The 24,755-nt window shown below is 40.7% G+C and overlaps 1 protein-coding gene across 5 annotated transcripts in view; it reads right to left on the bottom strand.

The window, feature by feature from the left end:
• The window catches only part of grid2 (glutamate receptor, ionotropic, delta 2), a 519,407-nt gene that overhangs the window by 109,251 nt on the left and 385,401 nt on the right, over window positions 1–24,755 (bottom strand). For all 5 annotated transcript variants that reach the window (XR_002278273.2, XM_065950252.1, XM_020643448.3 and 2 more), the window contains exons 9-11: window positions 22,031–22,132; window positions 14,647–14,844; window positions 9,617–9,929 (exon numbers count right to left, since the gene is read on the bottom strand). Coding sequence is in view for 4 of the 5 variants with exons in the window: in XM_065950252.1 (XP_065806324.1) it covers window positions 9,617–9,929; window positions 14,647–14,844; window positions 22,031–22,132 (613 nt within the window). In the remaining variant the exon portion in view is untranslated. The remainder of the gene's footprint in view (window positions 1–9,616; window positions 9,930–14,646; window positions 14,845–22,030; window positions 22,133–24,755) is intronic.

The following is a 24,755-nucleotide window of genomic DNA, read 5'->3' on the forward strand; positions in this document are numbered from 1 at the left end:
GAGCAGAAAACAAACCAATGCTGTTTCATAATATGTATGAAGGAGCGCACTGATTGCACACAGCTGCAGGATATAAAACATCATCAACTCTTCCTGCTCGCTCTACCTGCTGTGTTCACCCATTGGCTCCCCCCCCCCCGACTTCTTCTGGAACCTTTACTATCGAGCCGGCAGGAAAAATCCAAATACAATCAGGATGAAAAGTGTGGCCTTTTGTGTTTACACATGCAGCTCAATTTCAGGAAAATTTCAGGAGTTTTTTTTTTAATGTTCTTCAGATTAGATTTCAGTCAAGAGTAATGCTGCTCGTTTTTCATGTTGCCAATATTAATAGTATAATGACCGGAAATACTCAAGAAAAGTACTCTTATTAAAAAGCAGGATGAGTAAATGTAATTTGTTTTTTAGCCTCCGCAGTAGGTGGAATGGTGTGATGGTGGATGCTGGACACATGCGTGGAGGGCAGAAGCATGAAAGCAGGTTTGAACAGGATATGGCTGAACTACTAACAGTTGGACCTCAGCCCATGTAAGCGATAAGAAAGTAGTGGACAGCGGGAGAGCGACTGAGAACTCTGGAAAGGGATGGAAAAAGAGGGATGGAAAGGAAGCAACTGTGATAAAAACAAGAGAGCAGAGAGAGGAAGAGAGAGAGCAGCACAGAGACGTGCATTTAATGGAAGTGCTGAGAGACAGTCTCTCCTCACAGTGGCACATCTCTGTGGCCTGAAAGAGGACCGCGAGAGGGGCGGACAGAGGCAAAGAGGGAGGATAGATGGAGCGATAGAGGGGCACAGTCAGGAGGGAAGGGCCTAAAGTTGGGTCCACTTCACAGCAGCACACAACAGAGTCGTTAGAGAGGGATAATGGATTAGAGGGAGTCATAAAGAGAGGAAGAGAGGGAGCGAAAGAGAAGAAGAGGGCAGGAAAATTATGATAACGGTGGATTCCCAGCAGTGTGGCACAGCGGAAGCAGAGATAATGATGGAGGGAGAGACTCATAGAGGGAAGCGAGAAGGGGAGGGAACGGGAGATTGCCGAATGTGAACGCAAATCACATCGAAAAAAAACTCAGCAGTAAGTAGCAAGAACTGCAGAACGGAGAGAGCTGAGGGATGGAGGGATGAAACACAGGAAGGAGGAGAAGAAACAATGGCTGTTTTCTATATGGCACTGCAACGAGGCTGAGAAAAGAACACACACTCTTCTTCTCCTTCTCACTTTCGCACACGCAGTTAGACTTGCTTATAGGCTGGTAGACGCACAGCAGGGGACCGTGGAGGAAAAGGAGGGGCGGAGAGTTAGAAAAATAAAAAAAGAGAGAGGAATGTTTAGAGCAGCAGATGGAGAGATGAAAGTGTTGATTATGGCCTATGGCCCTCATTCTGTGTGTGTGTGTGTGTGTGTGTGTGTGTGTGTATATCTGTGCAATGCTTTCATACAGTGAAAACAAATAATTCACAGTATGCCCATGTGTGGGAATGTGTATTTGCATTTCCCACAAAGTTCACTCTAATTGAGAGACAGTCGCGCTCACGCTGACAGTGGGGCTGCATGCTAAGATAACACACACATTTGTGCACACATCCACAAAATCACAGTCCCCCTCCACAGTGCCTCTCTCCTCCCCTACTGGTGGGCACATTAATTAGAGGGAGAGCACCAGAAAGTGAGACGGAGAGCGAGCGAGAGAGAGAGAGAGAGATGGGGGAAGATTTGAGAAAGACAAATATTCAAAGTGACGCCAGAGTTTTGTTTTTTAGGAGTGTTGGATCAAACATTTCCAGCAAAACGTAGGCATCAGGACAGGGGGAAGAGAAAGAGCAGAGAGAGGAGGTCAGAAAGGTGAAAGGAGACAAAGAAGCATCGATTTAGGAGAAGGGATGGAGGGAGGAGACATGCAATATTAACCATGGACAAGATTTTGGCCTTCCCACGGTTGGATAAACATGACTGACGGCAAATGAAAAATGCATGCTCCAAACTCAGAAAACTCTGTTGTTCCCTTAAGCGCTAGAATGTGGCACAACATGGAACTGAACGTGTTTGAATGTGAAAGTATAGATAAGGTCAAAAAGCTCCAGCAACACTTGTAGCACGAAGATGAACTTTATTAAGAAATTAGACCGACGCGCGTTTCGGCTTGTGGTCTTCATCGGGGGTTAATGCGATGAATGTGAAAGTTGAGGCAGTAATCGTGTAGGCCTTCTTTTGTTGTTTGTCTCTCTCTCTCTATAACAAGCCTGACGGAAGACACAGCCTCTCTCTCCCTCCTACACGGCTTACACGTCAGCAGAGATGCTTCCTTTGACTGCCAGCTTCTGTCGCCTGTTTGCACATTTCAATTACAGCAGAGTTCACAGTCCATTTGATAACTGAGGCCACTTCTGCTTTCTCCTCGCTCAGAGGGTGCACCATAGATGAACAAAAAAAAAAATGACTGGAGAATCCCAGTTGTTGCAGTTTTTTTATTTTTATTTAATGTGATCTGCTACAGAGGCTCTCTGGCAGCCTGAGAAACACCTCAGGGCTTGTAAAACCCAGAGTTTTGTCTGTAAGGCTGGCCCAAAAATAACTCTCTCTCTTTTCAGCAAGATGTTTTTTTCTTTTGAACTGTTAAATAATCATTCTACCGCTTGAGCTGCTTCTTTGGTTCTTATCTTTCTTCTTTTTTTTTTTTTCATGTCGCACTTTGAGGTTTTGAGCCTTTATTGAAATGGATCACAAATTAATTGCATCATTACTGCATTCACTTGAAGTATTCAATAAAGAATTCTCGGCATGTATCAAACACAATAACAAATGGTCACTTTAATTTGCCTTTGGTTTTATTCCGTCTCAGATATCCGTAGAAAATTGCATTTAATCCATTTTACAGGCTGTAATTTGAGGCGCATTATCATCTTTGATGATGACTAACACTTTCATTCCACGTTTTCAACGACTCCATCTCACAAAGCCTGTCCTGCTTTCAAGCCCATTATTCTCTTTCTGCTGGTTTACAATTATCCACAACACTGAAAAGCGGCACATCTAAAACTGCATTTCGGCTCAGCCTGTCCAAACTTCCATCTGAGGTTTCTCCAACTTCTCCTCTGACCGCACTCCCCACAGCTCATCCAAACGGCTGCAGGCGGTCTTGTTTTCTATCATCCTTGATTCTTGCATGTCAACCGCATCGTGCTCGACTGCCTGTGGTGGCTCATTCCAAATCCGAAACCTGGTGCACACGACTGCAAATGAGCGCACATCCCCATCCCTGCGGGTAAAACGCTCTGTCCAAACTCCACTCAGCAGCCAGTCAGTGCCCTGCTCTCTGCTAATGTTGTCTGCTCGGCTCTCCTAATAATGTGACCTGATAATCACTCATCCCAGCCTTGACTCCCCTCCCTCCTGGCTCTGAAAAATATTAGAATGACCTTCCCAGCACAGTCAGCGAGTAAAGAGTAACCCAACTGAAGCTGAAAATTAATCTCCTTAGGAAACATCACATCCTCGCTAAATCATATCCCCCTTTCCCTCATCACAGGACTCCTCTGCACACACGACTTTCATACTTCATTCACTTTGCAGCTCTTAGAAAACTTTAGTGCGGTGACCTGCACATTCCTGCTTTTGTCTCAGCTCTGCCCTGAAATAAAAAGTCTCATTTATTCTGTGCAGCACGGGAGATGAGGCTGCTTTCAAAAAGAAGAGAAGATGAAGTGTGACCAAAACCAGAATGAATCACAGCATTCAGAAAAGATGTGTGCTATAGGTCTCACACACCACTCTCTTTTTTGTGTGTTTTTTTTTTTTTTGGGGTACCTGGTATCTCTGCTGCATGTTTTGATGTATCCCATTTTTCAAGCCCAACAAAGTTTCAGCAGATGGCTGAGTCTGGTTCTTTTCGAGGTTTAAAGGACGTTTTTTTCTTTTCACTGTAAGTTTACTAAATGTTGCTTGTTGCTCATGATGGATTAATGCTGGGTCTTTGTAGATAATATAACAAGTAAGGTCTTTAACCTGCTCTTTTGTAAAGTGACAGATAACATTTGTTATGAAATGGGGCTTTACACCAACTATACAACCTCATAATGAAACAGGATCACTGATATCTATACATCACATAATGAGAATAAAAATCATATTTTAAGTTTATTGTTAGAGAATTGAAAAGAAAAAAATCTTGCACACTACTCTTTCTCGGCATCACCTTTTAAAAAAAAGAAAATTCACAAAGTTTCGGTCCTTCTGAACGTTTGTCAGGTGTGTTCTCTGATGTTCTACCTACTTCATGAGATAGTTGGATGTGCGAACACCTCCTTTGAATCATTGTTAACAATTATTTTTTCATAATTAGACTTCTTATTTCTTATTTCAATATAAAATTCAAAATCAAACCCCTAGAAAATAGTATGATGAATCAAGCATCATGATAGTATTGATTCTGAGCCTATTGTTACATTCCTAATTGTTTGTATTTGCAGAAAGTGTTCATATGTGCTGTAGATGTAGAATTGTTTTTTCTTCAGCGTCTTTTTTTCTACCAGAGACAACTTGACATTCAGTATTTTTTATTAAACTCTGAAGTTTGTTGTCATATTGGCTGATGAGATGTCTGACCTTGTTCTGACGGAGTGAGCTGTAGATCTTCTTTTAGGCCCGTTTTCTGATGCTTGCTTGTAAAGTTGGCATGGTTTCAATTTATGTGCAATCTTTTTTTCAGAATCTTTTTCCAACATTGAAGGGAAAACAAATCAATGTTTGGCAGTCTCTATGGTGCTTCATGCACAGCTTTGAAAGCTGAGGATAATATGTATGCATGTGGGTATTGTGATTTTTCCATCCAACTGGTTCTGGGAGGTTTTATATTCTTGATAAATAAACAATCTTGTTCCAAAGATTTCTATTTGGATTTCAATGAAGCACTTAAACTGCAGGCCGGACAGATTTTGTCCATCGCAGTCCTACCTGTTCTTTTAGCTCATTCCTTCTCCCCTCTTTCACTCCCTCTTTTTGTCTCTCTCACTCTCCTTGAAACCAATTAGATAAAGTTTAGAAAGGGTAGACATTTCTTCCCACTATCTTCCCACTACCTTTTACTTCTCTCTCTATTTGCACTTGTACCGGCAATGGAAAAGGAAAAAAACACCAGTCTGAGAGACCTATTGGTGAAGTGGTAAACATTAAATCTTCTGGTACCCTGATGGGCAAGACGAGGTACAAAAAAGGAATTAGTAGTTTGAGAAAGACAGGGGGAATTGAGGTATGAAAAAAATAAATAAACAAAGGAAAAAGGGAAGAAGAAGGGATGACTAGAGGAGCGCGGAAAAGATGGTGAAGGGAAGGGACAAAAGGTCACACAGCAAGACGAAAATGAGAAAAAAAGGAAGTATAAGAAAGGAGAAGTGGATAGGAAAAAAAGAGGAGAGACAGGTGGAGGACAAGAAAAGATAAGGGGTTGAGAGAAATCACTGTAATCCCTCTGCACCTCCCTCTCTCAAACCTCGCTTCACCTCACAGTCAAAGTGACTCAGCCGAAAGCAAAATTTCAGCATCATGTTTGACTTTTTGCTCTCATCCCTTGTCTGCAGCTTTTCCCTGCTGTGGGTCGGTGTGTGTCTTTGCATTTGAATCAGTTTTCCTTAAGGGAGATGTTACAGAGTGGGGATAAGCACCTATCACATATTCACAGACTCATTTCATCAGCCCTGAGTGGCAAAGGGCCCTGCAACTTTAATATGAGCAATGTGACATCACTCTTCATTTAAACGCATGGTCTTGTTTTAAAGGCCAAGCCAAGGCTGTCCAACTTAAAGGAGCAACACGTAAGATATCTACGTCCTGTCAGTCAGATCAGCCACGCCCCTAATTAAGCATAACTATTAACCTCAATTGAACACAAAACAAGTAATGCCCCGTGCCGTCCTTGGCTTTTGCAGGCAGCCTCAAGTGGACACTGGAGGAATTGCAGTTTTTGTTACTTCTGCATTGCTTCACCAGAGGTTGCCCCTTGTTATTGACCAGTCAGTGTGTTCAAGTGGAGAACAGTAGGTGTGAGGTTGTGACATCTTCATTTTTGTCACTTATGCAGGAAAAATCAAAAGGCTTTCCCTAAAACAGTTCTTGGCTGCTATTGCAGTTCACTTTGACAGATTTGGGTAAAACACCATATCCCATGGTGCAACTCAAAGAAGTCGTCCTGTGTCTAAAAAAATGGATATCTACTTTACAATATGGTCTAATATGGAAACCATAGCGCATTCCAGGAGACTTTTAAAGCTAGTGAAGGTCAGCCTGTGAAGCCTTTTAGCAGACTGTTGATCAATATTCTGAGAGAAAGTTTGAGTCAGAATTTAAAAAACCTCTTTTGCTATAGCACAACTTTTTTTTTTCCAACAAACAACATCCACTAATGTCTGTGAAGTTTCTCAGTCATCCAGGTCATGGTCAATTTGAAGACTGATCCAAATGCAGCTGGACTTGGATGAAGATCTTGAGCAGAGTCCGGTTGACTTTGGATCAAGCTTTGAATTTAAAATGCACTAATGTGCACCGGCTGTGCAGTACATACAATGAGCCCGAATTCTGAGCTCTGAATTTGGAAACACACGGATAATGAGATGGACTCAGATATTTTCTGGTTCTGAATATCGTTATTATGCGGAAATGTATGTAATGCACATTTTTATGTAATGCACTTCAATGACGTGGCAGACACTGCCTGAGTCCCTGCAGCTCGAGTCATCTGTATGTCAGCTCTCTCTCGCTCACTCATGGTCTCTCACTCATTCTCTCTCTCTCTCCCTCTTGTGTGGGCATGCAGGCAGGTGCGGGTGTGTCTGTCATTGTCTCGACCCGTCTTTAAACAAAACAGTTAACCCAGAAAAACAATCGGATCACATCTTCACTGTATGAACATGTGTCACAGCGGTCAATCACATTCCTGATTATCTCAATTTTTTTCTTATTGATTGCTTTTCTAACAAGTGCATAAACAAAACAAAATAATGTCATACTGAATGATGTATCAGCTTTATATGTAGGACTGTGGGAAAAGACATTTTGGAGCTTAAAACATGACTTAACAGTCTCTCTCTCTCTTGCAACTTTAGAGCGAGCAAGAATGATTCAATGACAGTATGAGGAGGTAGCAATATGTTTAGTTATTATTAATATGTGAATAGTAAATCAATGTGATGTTTTGGAGGAACAACAATGGTAATGCCAGAATTCTGTTCTCATCTTTTTTGATGATCGCTGCCAAAAAAAATCAGGTATAAGCACGCACACACACACACACACACACACACACACACACACACACACACAAATGAGGAACCTGGCCATGATGAATTGCATACATTCTCTTTCTCTCTTCTTCTCTCTAATGATGCCATGACTAAAATGTTAATTACAGCTTAAAAGAGAAACGATTGCGAATATCAAACAGCAATTAGCATGTATCATCATCATCATTACCACCATTAGCTGCAGCACAAGATGGAGGATTATTTACCAAAACGGAGGAATGTTCATCAGCAGCTTATTCAGGGTCTGAAATGTTTCAAAGGCAGCTTCAGAAACAGGAAAAACTGAAAAATAATCATTCCTCTTTGAATTTGCATAATTAATGTAGCTTAAAACATTAACTATTGCAAGTCCCGGAGCATGATAGCAAGAGCACACTGTGCTCAGTGGAAGATAACAGATATGTAATTATTATGCTTCGAGACACATGCCCATCCACACAAACACAACAAGCTCATTGAAACACACAGGCCAGTTGGATACCAAAAATAATGCCCAAACACATCCATGTGATCTTATTTATCTTCTCCTTGCTTTTCCCTTTCCTCTCCTCATGTGAGTAGTTACACACACAAAGATTGTTTTTTCTCACAGTCTACTGCACAGCTCCAAATTGCACCTTTTGTGTTTTTAATTTTAATTTTTTATATTTTATATTTTATATTTGACATTTTTAAATTCTATTTTCTATATTGTAATAGCTTCTTATTCTGTATTATTTAAGTTGTTGCTAGTTCTGCTTTATGTCCTTGATAATTGTTTAGCACCAATACACCAAGTCAAATTCTTTGTATGTGTAAATGTACTTGGCAACAAACCCCGATTCTGATTCTGATTCTGATTCTGATTCTGATTCTGATTCTGATTCTGATTCTGATTCTGAGTCTGAGTCTGATTCTGATTCACTATGGCTCCACTTCTGCACTGATGAAGTCTGCACCCTTCTCTGGGTGTCAGTTGCCTGCTCTTTACACCTCAGCACGGCTTGACGGACTCTGGACATTCTTTGGGTGGATAACCCGGATCAGGTCATTATCCTCCGCTCAATCCATGTGAAAGAAACACCTCTCCTCCCTTTTCTTCTCATTTGACTGCTCTGCTCCAACACCAAAAGGTCATCTCACACTTATGATGCCCAGAGGATAAGCTAATATCACATCTCTGACACTAGATTCCCTCATAACAATCATTTTTTTCTCTTCAATGCTACCCTATCCTCTCATGTTGGCTCTATTTTTACCCTAGTGATGGACTCTGCAGGTAGAGTATGTTGTTAAAACTGATACCTTGCCGGTACAACACAATTGTGCACTTCCTGGTTGTCCCCTTGGGGTAAAAGAAACACAAACTGTAATATTAAGCATATCTGAGAACCCAGCCCAACATACAACTTAATGCTTTTTGCCAATAAGTTCTGGTTTTAAATATAACTGCATCCTTAAATGTGTTCATTATCTATCCTTTTTTTCCAGTCCACACAGCGCAACCTTCCTGTCTGTGCGATGCATAATGAGGTGTTAAAAGGTAGGAGTAACTTCTTGTGCTCTTGCCTCAATATGGACAAGAATAGTCTATGAATCTATGTCCGTCAGGAAGTTCAGTTAGGTCAGAATAACAAAACACTGGGAGGCTCACGGAGCAGATTACTTATCAGCAATCATTCATTAAAAAACAGGAGTATAAGTATGGAGTATAGGAGTATAAGTATAACAGGAGACTTTCAGATTAGATGTCCAGTAAATGTCACACGTTGCACAAGTCTCTTAAACCAAAACAAAGCTGTCCATTCAGCACACCACCTCCCCTCCTCCCCTTAGTGCTCTGACAAAGTGCAGCCGTTTCTACCACTGATCTCCATTCTAATGTGCAGCCCAAAGTTGATTCTGTTCTTAGTTCTTTGACGTATTTTGGAAAGTTTGGAAAGTCTGTCGGTAATCCTTCAATTGTACTCAATTCAAGGATTGAAAAAAAACTGCCATTTTTCCTCTTGTGACAGCATCACTGAATGGGCTGGGTCATCTCTCTTCCCCCATTGGTGGCAGGGCTAACAGTTGGATTGGGGGGTTCACTTCCTGTCCATTATGAACACATAGCCGAAAACATCAAGTCCAGAAGGAGTTTGAATTCACATTACTCACCGATATATTAAGTTAGGATTTATTTGATATTTTAATGTTAAAAATGTACTTAACCTTTATTGTTCTGTTTTTAAATCTGTAAAGAACATCTCCTTTCTAAGCTGTTCAAATCTAGTCCAATAAGTCAGTACTACTTCTAAACCACGCACTTATAACATAAACTTCCTGATTGCTATTCACCCTTACCTTGCTGTACAAAGGAGCCGTACACGAACCACATGGAGTTGTAGAGTGTAGTCGAGGACACCGAGCCCATGGGGAGTCGGGGCGGGTTGAGCCAGTTGAGTAAGTACACCAGGATGCCAATGAGGAGCACGGTGCCCGCGATGCACGCCCACAGCGACAGGTCAAAGGGCGCCAGGCAGGCGAACATGTCCATGGTGCGCTCGGCCTTGCGCAGCAGAACGCCCACAGAATAATCCATGTAGCGTGTGGTGAAGTCCACAACGCTCTCTCGCTCAGGCGTGATGGTCAGGGCAGAGAGTCCCACATCGGCTCGCTGCGAGGGGCAGAGGGCAAGAGAGGACCATGAGGAATCAACACAGTGAAAATGTGTAGGTGAGGAACACAGCTGAGGTGGACTTTAGTGCCCACAGACAGGTGAGTGCATCTTATAACGTTATACATCCAGTTTCACGGGATAGGGGAGTCATTTCCGGTTGTTGTCTTTAGACTCATGATTAATCAACTAAGCTGGAATGGAAAACAACACACCCTTTAATTTAACAGCTGAACCTTTGGATGCACATCATATATTTTACTATGAACTGACCATAGTCCACAGAATTACTGTAATTACTGTGTCTCTTTAGTGCTTCATGGAGACTGGAGATAAAACAAAGATAAAGCATAAAGCAGGAGAGTATGGATGTTATGATTGCGTGCATACTGCTCTGTTTTGCCTCTGTGCACACATACGCGTGTAAGCCAATCATTGATTGTGCATGTTGTGATGTATGACTTCTGAAACACCTTCAGTAGTTCATTGATCTGCCTTTGTGTCAGTCTGCTTCTTCACACATTGAAAGCTTTCCTTTAGTATTTTCATCTAATGACCGCTTTAATTATTTTCATGTTAAGACTCTAAGTTGAAAATAAAGAAACGGCTCAGTGATTATGTCTTTTGAGTAAAATAGGCTGAGCTCAGCTTAAACGCGGAAACAATGATGGCTAATTAAAATGTTTTTAGTCCCCAGTGCTTGGCTAGCAGCCCCAGACAGCTGCTTGTAGCATAACAAGGATTTAATATGCTGTATTGAGCGAGCACGTGTGTTTGAAATCTATACCAGTGTGAGAGATTGCACACATAGTATGAACTTGTACCGTAATGAGATTTGCTCTGTTGCTGCACACTACTGACACAACTGATGAACACTAAGCCCTACAGCCACTACACACACACACACACACACACACACACACACACACACACACACACACACACACACACACACACACACACACTTCCACGCTAACCAATAACAGGCCACATCCATATCCCCATGAACACAAACACGCAAAACAAACAAAATTTTAATCCACTGTCTGCAAAAAAATCTGCTAATTTCACAGATGAATGAGGAAACAAAATGCTTAAATGTGCAGAAATTGTCACCAACACGGCATAAGAAGAATATGAGGAGAAACCCTGCAGGATGCCTGTTGGCACAGACAACACACCGATATGCATGCAAATGATTGTGCGTGTGAGTTGAGATGAATTCCCATGCTGAGTGTGTTGGTCAGTCAACATGGAAAACTTGCAGAGAGCACTCTGGGTAATAATTATTCGGTGTAATTGGGTTTTCTGAGAGATAAACCTTCCTGCTGACTGATGGAGAAAATAAAATTATTTGTATGTTTACTTTATTAGCAGCCTGTGCTTGTCTGTGTACTCATTAATATGCATCGTGCTCAAAGCATTTCTCTCATTTTATAAGCTGTTGCTTGAAGGTGAATACAAAGTCTAAAGACACAAGTACACAAGGTCAAGGGAAGGTGATCCCAGTGTTTGAGAGAAATGCTTGAGTCTGACACACGGCCAAAACAAATAATGAAATACAGGCATTGAAAAAATATTTTAAATAAAAAACACTTCTACTAAAAAAAAACATCCTTGACCTATGGAGGAAGAAAATGTTCTGCAGCGTTGCACACAAATGCATAAATTACATGTTTGTACAAATAGATACAAAGTGAAAAAATGTCAATTGAAGAGCAGCTTGGTCTGATTTTACACATGTATGAAGATGTTGGAATTTCTGTAAAAAAAAAGAGTCTGCTTTTGATGCTGCAGGTGTTTCTCCCTGTTGTTAATCATGTTTCATCATGTTACATCATGTAAGAAACCTGATCTATGTCTAAGAAGAGATATTTTACAGAAAATCACAACGGCAGTTTATGCCAAAAAAAAAGTATTAATTAATAGTCAAAGGAAAACTATGGCAAAGTGCTCAAGCACAGTACCCTTCATTGGCCCTGGCACACTTTGGAGAGGTGTGCGCCAGCACAGTACAGTTCATGCACGAGCACAAGTACGGGTACACAACATGGACAGTCTTCATTATCGAGTAATCCCGACTCAGTGACTCAAAATAAGACACAAAGTCAGTAAAGTAGTGGCCCTGTTCTGTGCTGTTCCCCCATGTGGGGACACGGACTCCATCGTCTGTCTTTTGAACTAAGCACGCTTCATAAATAAACCTTCGTAAAGCCGTTCATGTGTTGTATTACTAAGTTATGTACAAGACGTAACTGTGCTCATCTAACTGTTATCACAACATATTTTATACTGAAACGGGATAGAACCAATCACAAGTTAGAAGGTGGGACTTATAAAGTTGGGAAGAATTTGATTGGATTGTTTGCTCCAACAAAGCTTTTCAATTGGCCTGAGTGCAGGATGACTCATCAGACAATTAATACTTTTACAGGTAGATAAAGGCTATTTTGATGTAAAAATAGTCAGATAATTTAGTGTTGAAAAATATTAATATGAATATGAATTAACATTTAACACAGGACCAAATGGACAGAGGTTCATTAGACTTAAGGCAGCTGGTTCTCTGGTTAAAAACTGGTGAAATGAATTTTTGTTTCATGGGGACTTTAAAGTTTTAAATTGATGCAATGTGATTTAATGAGTTCCATCCATTAGCAATGAAAGCAACACATTATGATAAAAGTTGAAAGAATATATTTGCAACTTTCAGGATGCTACACACTTGGTTTGAGCTTGTTGTAACTCAGCAAAGAGACGTTTAAAAGCAGGGTAGTTCTAATAGTCGTCATGGATTAATTAAAAACGTATTAAAATTTAATCTCTTAAAACTTAAATATTTAACTACAGTTGCTTATTTTATTTATGGTATCAAATGGATAAAATGCCCCTTTGCTATTATTACTGCATTGGCCTTGCTGCACCCCTCTTAGCTAACTATAAATAATTTTGGGGACGATAGAAGTGCATGACTAAAGGAGGGTGAGCCGAAGGCTTATTGCTCGCAGGCCGCCACATGACAACACTCAATGAATGTTTTAAGGAGCCAAGGCCCCAGAGGAACAGAGATTGACTCAGCAACCAACGAGCTTGTGTACCTAATGTTTGTTTTTGTATCCAGATAAAATAAGCTCTTTGTTCTTAAAGAAGAGGATCAAGAAAATAAATTAGACATCTATGTATTTCCACAACTGCCTTTCAAAGACAAACTGATTATGATCTCAAACTATTTAGAAATTTGTCTGGCCCGACCGATATTGCAATTTTGGGGAGAAAAAAAAAAATCAGATCCCAACATATTGGCCGATATCTTTCTAAGATCTAAGTTCAATGTGTAGAGATATAAAGACATAGTAAAGACATTATTGTGTTGATCACTCCAATTCAGATCAAACACGTGTGGAAATGATATACAAATGAAGACAAGATGGTCACTCAACTGTACAGTCACAGTGCATGTCACATTGGAGAGTGATGATGCTTGTTGTAATCCATACAGCTCACTCTGCTGGGTTAAGGAGAACTGCTAGTGTAATAAAACGAGGCCCAAATGAAATGCTATTTGACTGGTGAATAAATCTAGCAGTATTGGCACATATCTGTGATACAACTAGCCAATACTGATAGTCACTGGGTAAGCTAATATCAGATGGCCGATTAATCGGTCGGGCTCTAGAAGTTTGACAAAATAATTCCAGATAAATACTCATTTTGCCAATCACTGCTTGAAAGGTTGTCTGTGTTTGCAGGAAAAACTGTCCACAGCATGCTGGAAATATGCATAGACAAACAGCAGCCATGCAACTGATGACTTGCAGCACAGAAGAGTTTTAACCTTTGTAACGTGGCAGTGAATGTAGTAACCTTTGTGAAAAAAGGACTACGAAGATGGTGACTAGATCAGACGAGGGTATAAGAGGGTGACATGAGTATCCCAAAGATACCAAAATGAATCATTTGCATTCAAGAAGAGCCCATAAAGAATGACTACTGAAGAATAGTCAGTAACTTCCCTGGCTGATGTTACCCTGTGCCCTGCATGCTACAGCGTCTATGTTATGGTTAAAGATTGTTTTTTTCCATCATCCACCCGCTTCAATTTATTACCCTCAAACTCAAGTCCTCTTTATCGTTCTGATATCCACGTTTATAGCTTCTCGCTCTCTCAAGAGACGTCACTGCCACTTTTGACTTGTCTCTGAGAAAGTTCAAGTGTCTGCTGGTAGTTATGCATCAAACACTTGAAGATACTTGAAGCCAGTCAAATGATTAGACGGCTGCTGTGTTTTCACTAATATGCAAAAAAAAAAAAAATCCAACCCTGAATCTTTGAAGTCAGCCCCACTCGAGTCCACTTCAGACTACATGCTGCGATTCATGGTGAATGAGTGTCTGAGTTTTTAACTCTGATTTAAAGAAGATAAACTCTCTCCAGCAGTAGCAGGATTTAAACATTTGCTATTGAAGAGACTTGATTTCTACGGGGACTTTTATGAGGAATGTTATGAAGTGACTCATAACTGTGCAGACATAACCTGAAGGAGTCTTTAGTCCTACTTAGTATAAAATGATGCCTTAAGCGATGGGGCTGTATTTCTGAAGTGAATGTGCATAAATAGGCAACAGGAGTTTTCTCATTTTCTCTGCAGATCCACATTTATCTATTTTATATTCTCTTGTGAGTTATCTGCATGTATGCAAATCATTTTCTGCTCACCTTAAAGACCAATTCTCCCATCAGTCCGTTCCACTGGCCATCAGGCTGCAGGCTGCCGTATTTGTGATCTGGAGCGACGTAGATCTCATACTTAAAACCCAGGTAGTTGGACAGAGCATCCAGGACGTCGATGGAGTAGCCCTGATACTTCTTCGGTTTCCCCAGAACGTTCTCTGACACCATTACAAACGGCTCCTCCTGGAAGGCAGAGATCAATCAGCGTGTCAGTAAGTCAGTCAATCAATACACCAGTCATTCAAGCATTAAATCACCCAATTACTCAAGTGGCCATTATACCACCACAAACGGCTAACCCCAAAGGCTGGGGGGAAAGCCTGTGAGAGCACACATTACTCATACAGTGAAAAGAGGTAATGTTCCAGACTCACACACTCTCTTTGTTACTTCTTAGAAAGTTTAAAACCATCCAACAGTATATTCCAAAAAGCAAGTTATGAAAAAGTTTAATACAAATCTCTTCACGAAGAAAACGTTTCAAAACCTGCGTTTCTTACATCAGACCCAATTATTGTTCTCATTCTATTTACATGTCTCTACCATTGAAAGCTAGCTTACGTTCAACATGTATTTAAACAGCCTTTTCAAATGTAGAATGTCACCACTTTAGCTAAAATGTCATCCTTGTCCCTTTTATAGCAGCAGGTACTAGTGGCATGGGAAGTAGTTAAAATGTGTCTAGTGGCAAAAAGCTCTCACATGTCCTTTTTGATTAGTAACTATTATATGTTTTATAGTACGAGAAAAATCAGCACTCTTATGAGAAATACATTTTGCTTTCTGTTGTAATTTTGAAAGGCTGACAAATGTACTACAACAGATGTAACTACATTCAGTTTGTAATATCTGTCTATGTGTTTGTTTTCTTAGCTATGTTACTTTTGCTTTTAACTTTTCTGAGCTGTCTATTTGAACTCCAGGGCAAAATAAGGTCTGGTTTTTGCTAGGCTCCCAACGGTTCCTCATTCACAGAGGGAACCCCAAGACTGTAACAAGCACGGATAAAGTGTCAGTGATGTCACCCACTGGTTTCTGAAGGCGCCTTAATGGAGCCTGACGATGCAGGTCGCCAAATTGGAAATGCTGACTACCTAACTTTCGGTCAATGTAGATCCAGGCACAGTGATGGAGCTGAGTCGAGCCTAAAGTTCCTGACAAACAGCTACAACCCACCTGTCAGTCAACTCAACCACGCCCGCAATTATGCCTAATCATAAGTAACTCTTAACCCTAATACATTAAAAAATGTTTTTTTAAAGATGTGCTATTGATACAATTTTTTTTTTACCATATTGTAAACATTTAATTCTGCGGCAAATATTGAAATTTTATCTTGGTCTCTAATGGGGATTGTTTGTCTTTATAAAGCCGGCCTCAAGTGGACACCTGAGGAACTGCAGGTTTTTTTTGCACTCCTGCACTCCCGGCTTCATTTTACCCCGAACTTCCTTATACAGCCTTCGTTCCATTTACAGATGGAACCATATTGCTTTAATTATTTAAAGTAACCTATTTAAAAATGTCAAGTGAATTAAGATCATGAAAATCAATAATTGCACCATGCAATTCAGCATATTTGTTTTTTATTGGTTCATTTTGAAATGCACCTGGGGGGGATGTGGCTGAACCGCTTGTTTATCGATATCAGCATCTAAAGGGCATCTTCCTGTTGAGGTTAAATGACATCCAGCCATGCTGACATTTCAGGCGATTAAGTGAACACAGCACAAAGAGAAGCCAGCCATTTTTAACAAGATGAGCAGGAAGGAAACCAGCCTCAGAAAGGAAAAGCTACTTCTATTTACCGTGCTTGGATGGAATATTTCATAGAGGAGTTTTTATTTTAAAGCGATTCCCTCCGCTCCCTCCCTCCCCCCACCAGCCTCTCTTTTCTCTCTCTTAATAAATCCCAATTGATGAGTGAAATGTTTTAGGCCAGTATGTCTTACAGATTTATGAGGGCCGGGGTGCTATTGACTGGATACAGGCTGCACATCAAGCACAAACACACACACAGACATTTTACACACACACACGCAGTCTATATGCTTGGCATTAACTTGGCGGTTTCTAATCCTTGCTAGCTGCTGCTGTTCAATAAGCTATTAGGCAGTGAGTGGACATGCATGCCAAGTCCCTCTCTCACCACAGGCATCCATCAATCAGGACAGGAACACCCGCTTACACACACAGCCCTACATACTGTATCACCTCCCAAAGCACCGCTGATTGCTCCCCTATATGGGGGTACTTTAAAGCTTTCTAAACTAACATGGCTGAGAAACATGGCTGACCCTTTTGTACAGCGACAAGATCACACAGCTCTTAATACTTCCAAATACACTTCCAACTCAAGCTCATTTTTAAGGTTAGCAATAATGACATTATATACAATTGGTACCAGCGCACACAGCAGGGAGTTTAGATATATCAATGTTTTAATAGTCTTACAGGCACACACATCAGGGTGCAAACATTAAACCCACAATATTTGAAGGATCAGAGTTTTTTAAGTAAATTCAGGCCCTTCTTCATAAATAATTCTTTATCCGAACAGCACCACAACAGGGATCTTTACGCACCTTACAGGAAAACAGACCCAAAGAAACAGAAAGAGAGGAGGAAGAATGAGGAAAACCCAGAGACTGCTTTAAATGTCTTGTAAAAGAAGATTGTTTTGGGGGGGGATTTATAAAGTAGACAAAATTACGAAATATCTTTTCAGTTTGTGTTCCCTTGGCAATGAAGCAAATTGAGCAGTTTCTGAAAAAAGGAAAGACTCTTGTTTAAAAAAATAAAATACAATTTAAGCTCTAAGTTCTCTCATTTCCGTTTTCTTGTTTGTAGTTTAGCTCATGGTGCATGGATCTCTTCCCAGTTGATTCATAGTAAACAGGCTCAGAGGTATACAGTAAAACACACACACACACACACACACACACACACACACACACACACACACACACACACAAACTGTAATAGTGTTCACATTCATTTAGATGCAGGCACGCAAGTCCACCCACACAGGCTTGTAAGCTCACAATTTAACACACAACCAAAAGTAGCAGCAAATTAATGCAGAGCATGGAAGGTGCACATGCTTCTCTTTGAAGCTGCATGTGAGTGTGGAGGTGGGAGTCTAAGAAAGTTCCAGTTCTTTATCTTATTACGTTGCAACCCGCTGTACAAATAGACGAGGAACACAAACGAACAGCACGTCATGTACAGTGTCAGATAGACTTTGCAGCCAATGACTGACTGTAGCCAATGAAACGTGCCTCACACATTTGTCCAATTAAGCTCTCTCGCTTTCGTTCATGGAAAATGTTGGTTTTGGAACTCAGAAGCATACTGCATACGTATTTGTGCAATTCTAGTTTCTTCTACACAATGTTGTCAAAACAGATAATCAATCATCACCATTTCTACACAGAGCTGCATGAACATAGCGTCTGGACTACAGCTGTTCTTTCCATCGTTTTGAAACTTGGAAAACAAACTGGCTATGTGGGATTTATTGTCCTGTGTAACTGGGACTACTCAACAAAGTTATTCCTTCGGCCAAGCAGTTGCAAAACAAAAAGAAAACGCTTTATCAATAAAACCTGGTTTCAAGAGTTATTCAGGTCTTAACTTTGGATAGGCATCAAGTCTTGTAATCTTCTAAACACTTACAATAGCTCACTGGTTGGTCTGCCTTTGAGCTGCCAGGCTCAATCGATACTAAGTCGATGGATTCCAGACTAAAATCTTGTAACGAAAAATTACCTTGTGAGATGTAGTCTGGCTGCGTGACGCTAATCTGTCTCTCTCTTGTCTCTTTCCTCTCCCTGGTGTTACTCTGCACTCCCTTCCTTTTCCCCTGCCACTCGCCAGCTGTGATAAGGCACCATTTGGCATCTTTCCACACGGCAATGTCTCCAGTTTTCCCTAAACATATGTCTACAACGCATCTACTTTCAACAGCCATCCATCCATGAAGCCCACTATTTTCCATTTATCATCCTTACACTCCTCCTCTTCCATCTCCTCTGATGTTACTCTCCCCTCATCCCTCCTCTTCCTCTCTTTCCTCCACGCTAATTCCTTTTTACACAAGTTCATCACCCGTCTCCACTTGACTGGAAGCACCACATGCGGTCTCAGCACTGCTGAGGTGTTTTTCGGAGACATGATTGGGGCAGGGAACGGCAATTTTCCACAAAGACTATGTAATGACCTTTGAAGAGGCCTCTGAGGGAATGCTTGGAAGGACAGAATCATGCAGTGATTTGCAGTAGCAAGCGTTTGTCTGTGAAATTGGTGTAAAAAGTCGTTTTGAAAAGCGGTGCCAGTCTCTGCAAAAGATTAGATTTTTAAATTGTTTTAAAAATGTATTTTTCTCTCAATCTCTTTTTGATAAAGATGGACTATGTGTCATGAAACCAAACAGACCAGCAGCGCCGAATGGAGGACAACTGCTACATCCTCCTCAATGTATTTTACTTTTTCATTCACTGAAACTTTTTCAGCCGTCTTTCAACAGCTGGATAAGTCACTGAAGGATTACTGCAGGTGTATCTCTGCTGTGTACAGAGTGTTGTTAGCCTTGAAGGCATACGTAGATATAGATATATAGATTCATAAAATATATTGTCTGTCCAAACAGTGACAGAAAGTCTCATTTGACAAGGCTTAACTTCAAGCATCACATAGCTCTATCTACGAAATCACTTTTAATTAAAATAGAGTTGAAGGGTGAGCAATATGACAAGAATAGATTTAGTAAACTTATGCAAGAGAAAATCTATTTCTTCTCTCCAGATCTAAACTTTCCTTAATTAAAAGTTAAGGCACACATAATAACTGGTCCTATATGAATGATACATTCAGATTAAAATCTGTATAATGAGAATGTCAATGTTACTTTACTTACAGCTCTGGAAGTAAATGGTAAATGGACTTGACTTGACACTTTTCTAGTCTTCTAACTACTCAAAGTGCTTTTACACAGCAGGTCACACCTACACATTCACACACTGATGGTAGAGGTTTCTATGTAAAGTGACCATCAGATGTAACTAATCCATTCATACACACTCATATGCCGCTGAAGCAGCTGGAGCAATTCAGGGTTAAGTGTCTTGCCCAAGGACACATCAGACATGTTACTGCAGGAGTGTGGGATCAAACCCTCGACCATCTGGGTGAGAGACGACTCTACCAACTGAGCCACAGCCGCTCTATATGCACAATATTCATAGATGACAACTTACTGTAGTAGACACTTTGCATTACTGTTTTTTTTTATCATGAAAGTTATGAATCCCTTAAACATTTTGAATTTGAATTCAAATTGTCTTTAATTCAGTGTTTGGTTACTGTGGCCTTATCTCCCTCCAAAGTAAAACTTTCACTTCATTCAGGGAAAACAGTGTCTTCACTCTTTCATTATCTCCTAAAATGCAAAGTCAAGTTAAAAAAGGACATCTTCTGCCTTTGGCTGCATATTTGGGCTGCAGCAGATATATTCACAGCTTGCTACTTATAAATGTGGAGTAGAACCGGGCAAATGTGGAAAATGTAAGAGCATGGGGGGAAAAAAATCAGCAAAAAGATGAAAACTCAGCTGCTGTGATGAATCAGAGTAAATTGGGAACATATGCAAGTCAGTGAGTGGTAATTTATGGGATGTCTGATTTTGTACCTTCAGGGTCGAACATCTAAAGAAAATCAAGCTCCTGTCTGGAGTACATCGTGCTAATGCAAATGTTTCAAAGTTTCTAAGGTCCTGGTTTCAAAACATCAATTTCTGTCACATTTGTGTCCAGAGCAGAAAATTCAGAGACCCGTAGAGGGCCATAAACATGTAATTATAGTGATGTAACCATTCCTTTGTAACATCCATTTAATAATCAATACCCAACCAGCTAATCGATAGCATTGACTGAGAGAATCTGCCCCTAATAGCGCTATGATCTCATTGCCATTTAACTAATCAATATCTATTCAACAGTGAGGTGATAGAAAAGATTAAACACATCCTTTAACAGGTTAATGTTTGTCCATGGGTGTGTGTGTGTGTGTGTGTGTGTGTGTGCCTTTTTTGTGTATACACACACGCTTGCTCGCCCCTGCATGTTACATGAGAAAAGCTTTTCTGCATGGAAGTGTATGAGACCATTATAGACAGAAGACAGTTGTATCAAAGCAGAGGAGGAAGCCCGGGGCAACACAGAACAATCTGTACCAAAGGTCCCTTCAGAAACCTTCACATCATGTGTGCGCACACACACACACACACACACACACACACACACACACACACACACACACACACACACACACACACACACACACACACACACACACACACACACACACACACACACACACACACACACACACACACACACGGACACAATGATGATGTTCCCTTCAACTATTCTCACATAAAAAGAAAAGAGAACATCCAGGCAGCACCCTGGACATTTCACACCATTTCTATCTATTTCTGTCTTAAGGCACTCATGAGGCATTAGTCAAAGCAGAAAAACAGAAGATGAAGGCTGGAGAGAAAAGAACAGAAATGCTCACATTGTGAACACCTATAGGAGCCTACCAAGAGAAGAGATGGGGGGGGGGAGAGAGATGGTGATCAAAAACATAATCCATCTTTCTCCCTTTAAGGATGATGAAAATCAAAGACTTTGAAAAAAAAAAGAAATATAGAGAGATAGAAAAAGAGGGGATAGGCACAAAGATGTCTGGCATTATCTCTTTCTTCTCCTCGGCTCACTTCAAAGACGGGATATGAAGAATTTACAGCAGGGAATCTTTAAAGAACTCATGGGATGAACTCAAATCGATGCTGCAGGCAAGACAGGCATAGCTGTACTATCATCAACACTCCTATGGTCTCTATCAGCTAGTCGTCAAATGTCGAAAATGGAAGCTAGGGAATCATTTTGCCCATAAGTAAACTCCAAGTGTTGCATTTGATTTGTGTTTCACCTTCTCTGACTTCTCTTCATTTCTCCAAGCACTTGGTCCTAAAAATGTAGGTTTGCCTTTTTTCTTTCTTTCACACAAGCTCTCAACTCGTACCACATGTCTTTGCAGAGACAGCTGAATGATGGGCAGAAATCTAGACAAAAGGAGAAATTTAAAATAGAGCAAAAGGGCTGCTGCAGTCTGACATGCCAGCACTAGTCACAGCAGTCAGTGTTTGATTCTTCTGGGTGAAAAGCAGGGTAAATTCCAAACTAGGGACAACTGAAACAGGTCGTTTGTTTTTAATGTGAAGAGACTACTAGAAAATGACAGGATAGTAAAAGCAACATGAAGACATGCACACAGAATCAACACACAGGTCAGCCATACTCACCAGAACTGTGACCACTCGCAGCACCACACCTCTCATGTTATTTTCCAATTTCCTGTCTGTCAGCGTGCCGTTCAAGCCATGAACCGGGTCCCACGTAGCAAGCTGCAAAAGTACACAGAAGCAGACACACACAGCGGTTAGAGTTGCAGGCGGATGCACCAGAGTAGGTTTTTAGACATATTGGAAAGATGGCTTGGTGTCACTCTGCCCATACGTCCACAGCTTTGTCTCCTTAGTGAAGGAACAATGCTGCCAAATACATCTTGTATTACAAATTCAAATTAAAAGTTAGATTTAATACAGCTGCAAGATTCATCCTGCAAAAGTGGAAGAACTCGAGGTGTGGATAGACTGATGAAAATCATATGAACACAATGGCCGCTGGTGCATTGTTCCCCATTTTTGATTGATTTTCTGGCAAAACTTCAACGACTATCAAGGTGCATGAAGAGTGAAAGGCTTGAAGAGGTCAAAACCTCACTTGTAGTATATGAAGATCAACTTTATTAACAAATTAGACTGATGCGTTTCAGCTTGTGGCCTTCATCAGGAGGACCATCCTACATTTACCTACAATGCTGCAAGACTCATTTCCCCTTGGGATCATTAAGTTGAGTTTGAATATGATGCTGTGAAATGCAGTTGGATCTACTAACTTATCTTATTTTATTTCACACTGTTGCACATAGATGCCAATTTATTCGTCTCATGCCCTGAGCCATATCCCTTGTGTCCTATGCGTTGTATCGGTGTAAATGATAGGATTATCTTCTACTCGGTGCGTGATAAATCTAACCCACACAAATTGCATCACACTTTTAGCCTTTCCAATAAGATCACATGATTTAAGTCGTGACACGATCCATTATCCTCATCTCTATGCTGCCCTCTGCTTTCAATAATAAATTGTTTTCTAGGTTCAAAGATCAAACCAGTTTTTGTTGTATAGAGAGAAGCTGTTGCTATAGCTGTCTGCCATCCAAAGGCGAACACACATCCACGTACGCACATTATGATACACACAAAATAGCGAGACACGATTTGCACTGGGAAGGAAAACATAAACCCAGCTGAGAAGCAGAGGGCATGCTGCAGAGGGAAATATGGGATAATCCATTTTTCTAAATCCTCAAGTTACTGTTGAATGTGCAGTTCTCTGCTATTTCTGATCAATTCCCTTTTGGGACCAATACGCTTAGCTAAAGTCTTTTTTCACGCACTGCCATTTAGTCAACATTTCAAATCATGTTTGAAGTATTGTTGACAGAATAGAAGGCAGCAGTTTTTTTTTACAGTTCTCTGATAGAATTACTTTTTGTAAGAGAGTCAGGAGCAGTTTCTGAAGCCTGTAATCAGCTGCTGTTAAAAACTAAGACGACAGATGGAGTTGATCTACTTGCAATAGACCATATTCCTACGGCGACCATGTACTTCAGACTTTTGTTTTCTGTTCTCACTGTTCTGTTCTCACTCGGCTAAGCTGCCATCATGTCTTGGTCTTCTCTAATTTAATGGTGGATTGCAACCAATGTGTAAAGGTGCATATGGCCACAACAACATCACCCCCTCCTAACCCCATCCCACACCCTATAAAAAAATATCTGATAATAGCTGATAAATATAATATCTTACAATTTGAACCTGTATCTCTCAGAAAGATAAAGGGACTTGTTTTGGTCTGTCGACCAATCAGTGGCTGTATCTGCTATCAGCTGACATGTAAAAACCAATGAGAAGCAGTGCAACCACAAACATACGTCACAGCCTGCGCTCAGCACGGAAATACAAACAAGATAGAACTAATTTGAATGGATTCATCTTATTCAGCTAATTCTAGTACCTGTAGATCTGTGCTCTGTTTACAAAATAGCTCTAAATAATATTGATTGATTTTCTTTTGCATTGAATAAATACTTTTTACACGCTCTCTGACCTTCCAGAGAGACGTGTCACATTCCCTGCTGATCACATGGAGTGTGATACGGATAACTACAGACAGAAAAAATTAGGGTAACATGCCTTAGACCTGAGAGGGTTAACTAGCCTATAGCTTCAGCCTAATGAAGCATACCTGAAAACACCTGTGTGGATGTACAGGGCCTTTAAAAAGGTATGTTCAGAGAAAGCTTTTGTTTCCATTCCATTTCCCTGCACAGCCATATTCCACCCACCCACACATGTTTTCACTTATTCTACCAGATTAAACACTCCTCTCAGGACTGAGTGGGCATGCACAGTCTGTTTGATTGACATCTCTCTGGCTCTACTTTAAGATTTGTTGCACCTACGGGGGCTGGATATACTATTCTTACTCTGTCATGCTTTAAACTGCACAGACTCCATTGACCTTACATAATTCACAGGACAGATACACCCATCTTTAATGTGAGCGGAGGTCAAGTAATCCAGGAATCTGTGAAACACCTCTGAGGGTGTGCAGGGAGTTTTACTCAGCAATTCACCCTTTTTATTGTTACTCTATTATCTGATTATCATTACAACTTTGCTGTAGATTCAAATAGTGAAACTCCCTGATATGCTTCTTTTCAGTCTGCACTTATGTAACCCACACAGACACAGCCAAGTCGATTATATTACATGTCAACCTTGTTTCAGCCTGGAGGGGGAGATGTGGAGCTAGAATCAGAGTCTAACTCCTCTCCTGTACACACACACACACACACACACACACACACACACACACACAAACACACACACACATTTA

The sequence above is a fragment of the Labrus bergylta genome, chromosome 2 (genome assembly GCF_963930695.1).
Source record: "Labrus bergylta chromosome 2, fLabBer1.1, whole genome shotgun sequence".
NCBI lineage: Eukaryota > Metazoa > Chordata > Actinopteri > Labriformes > Labridae > Labrus > Labrus bergylta.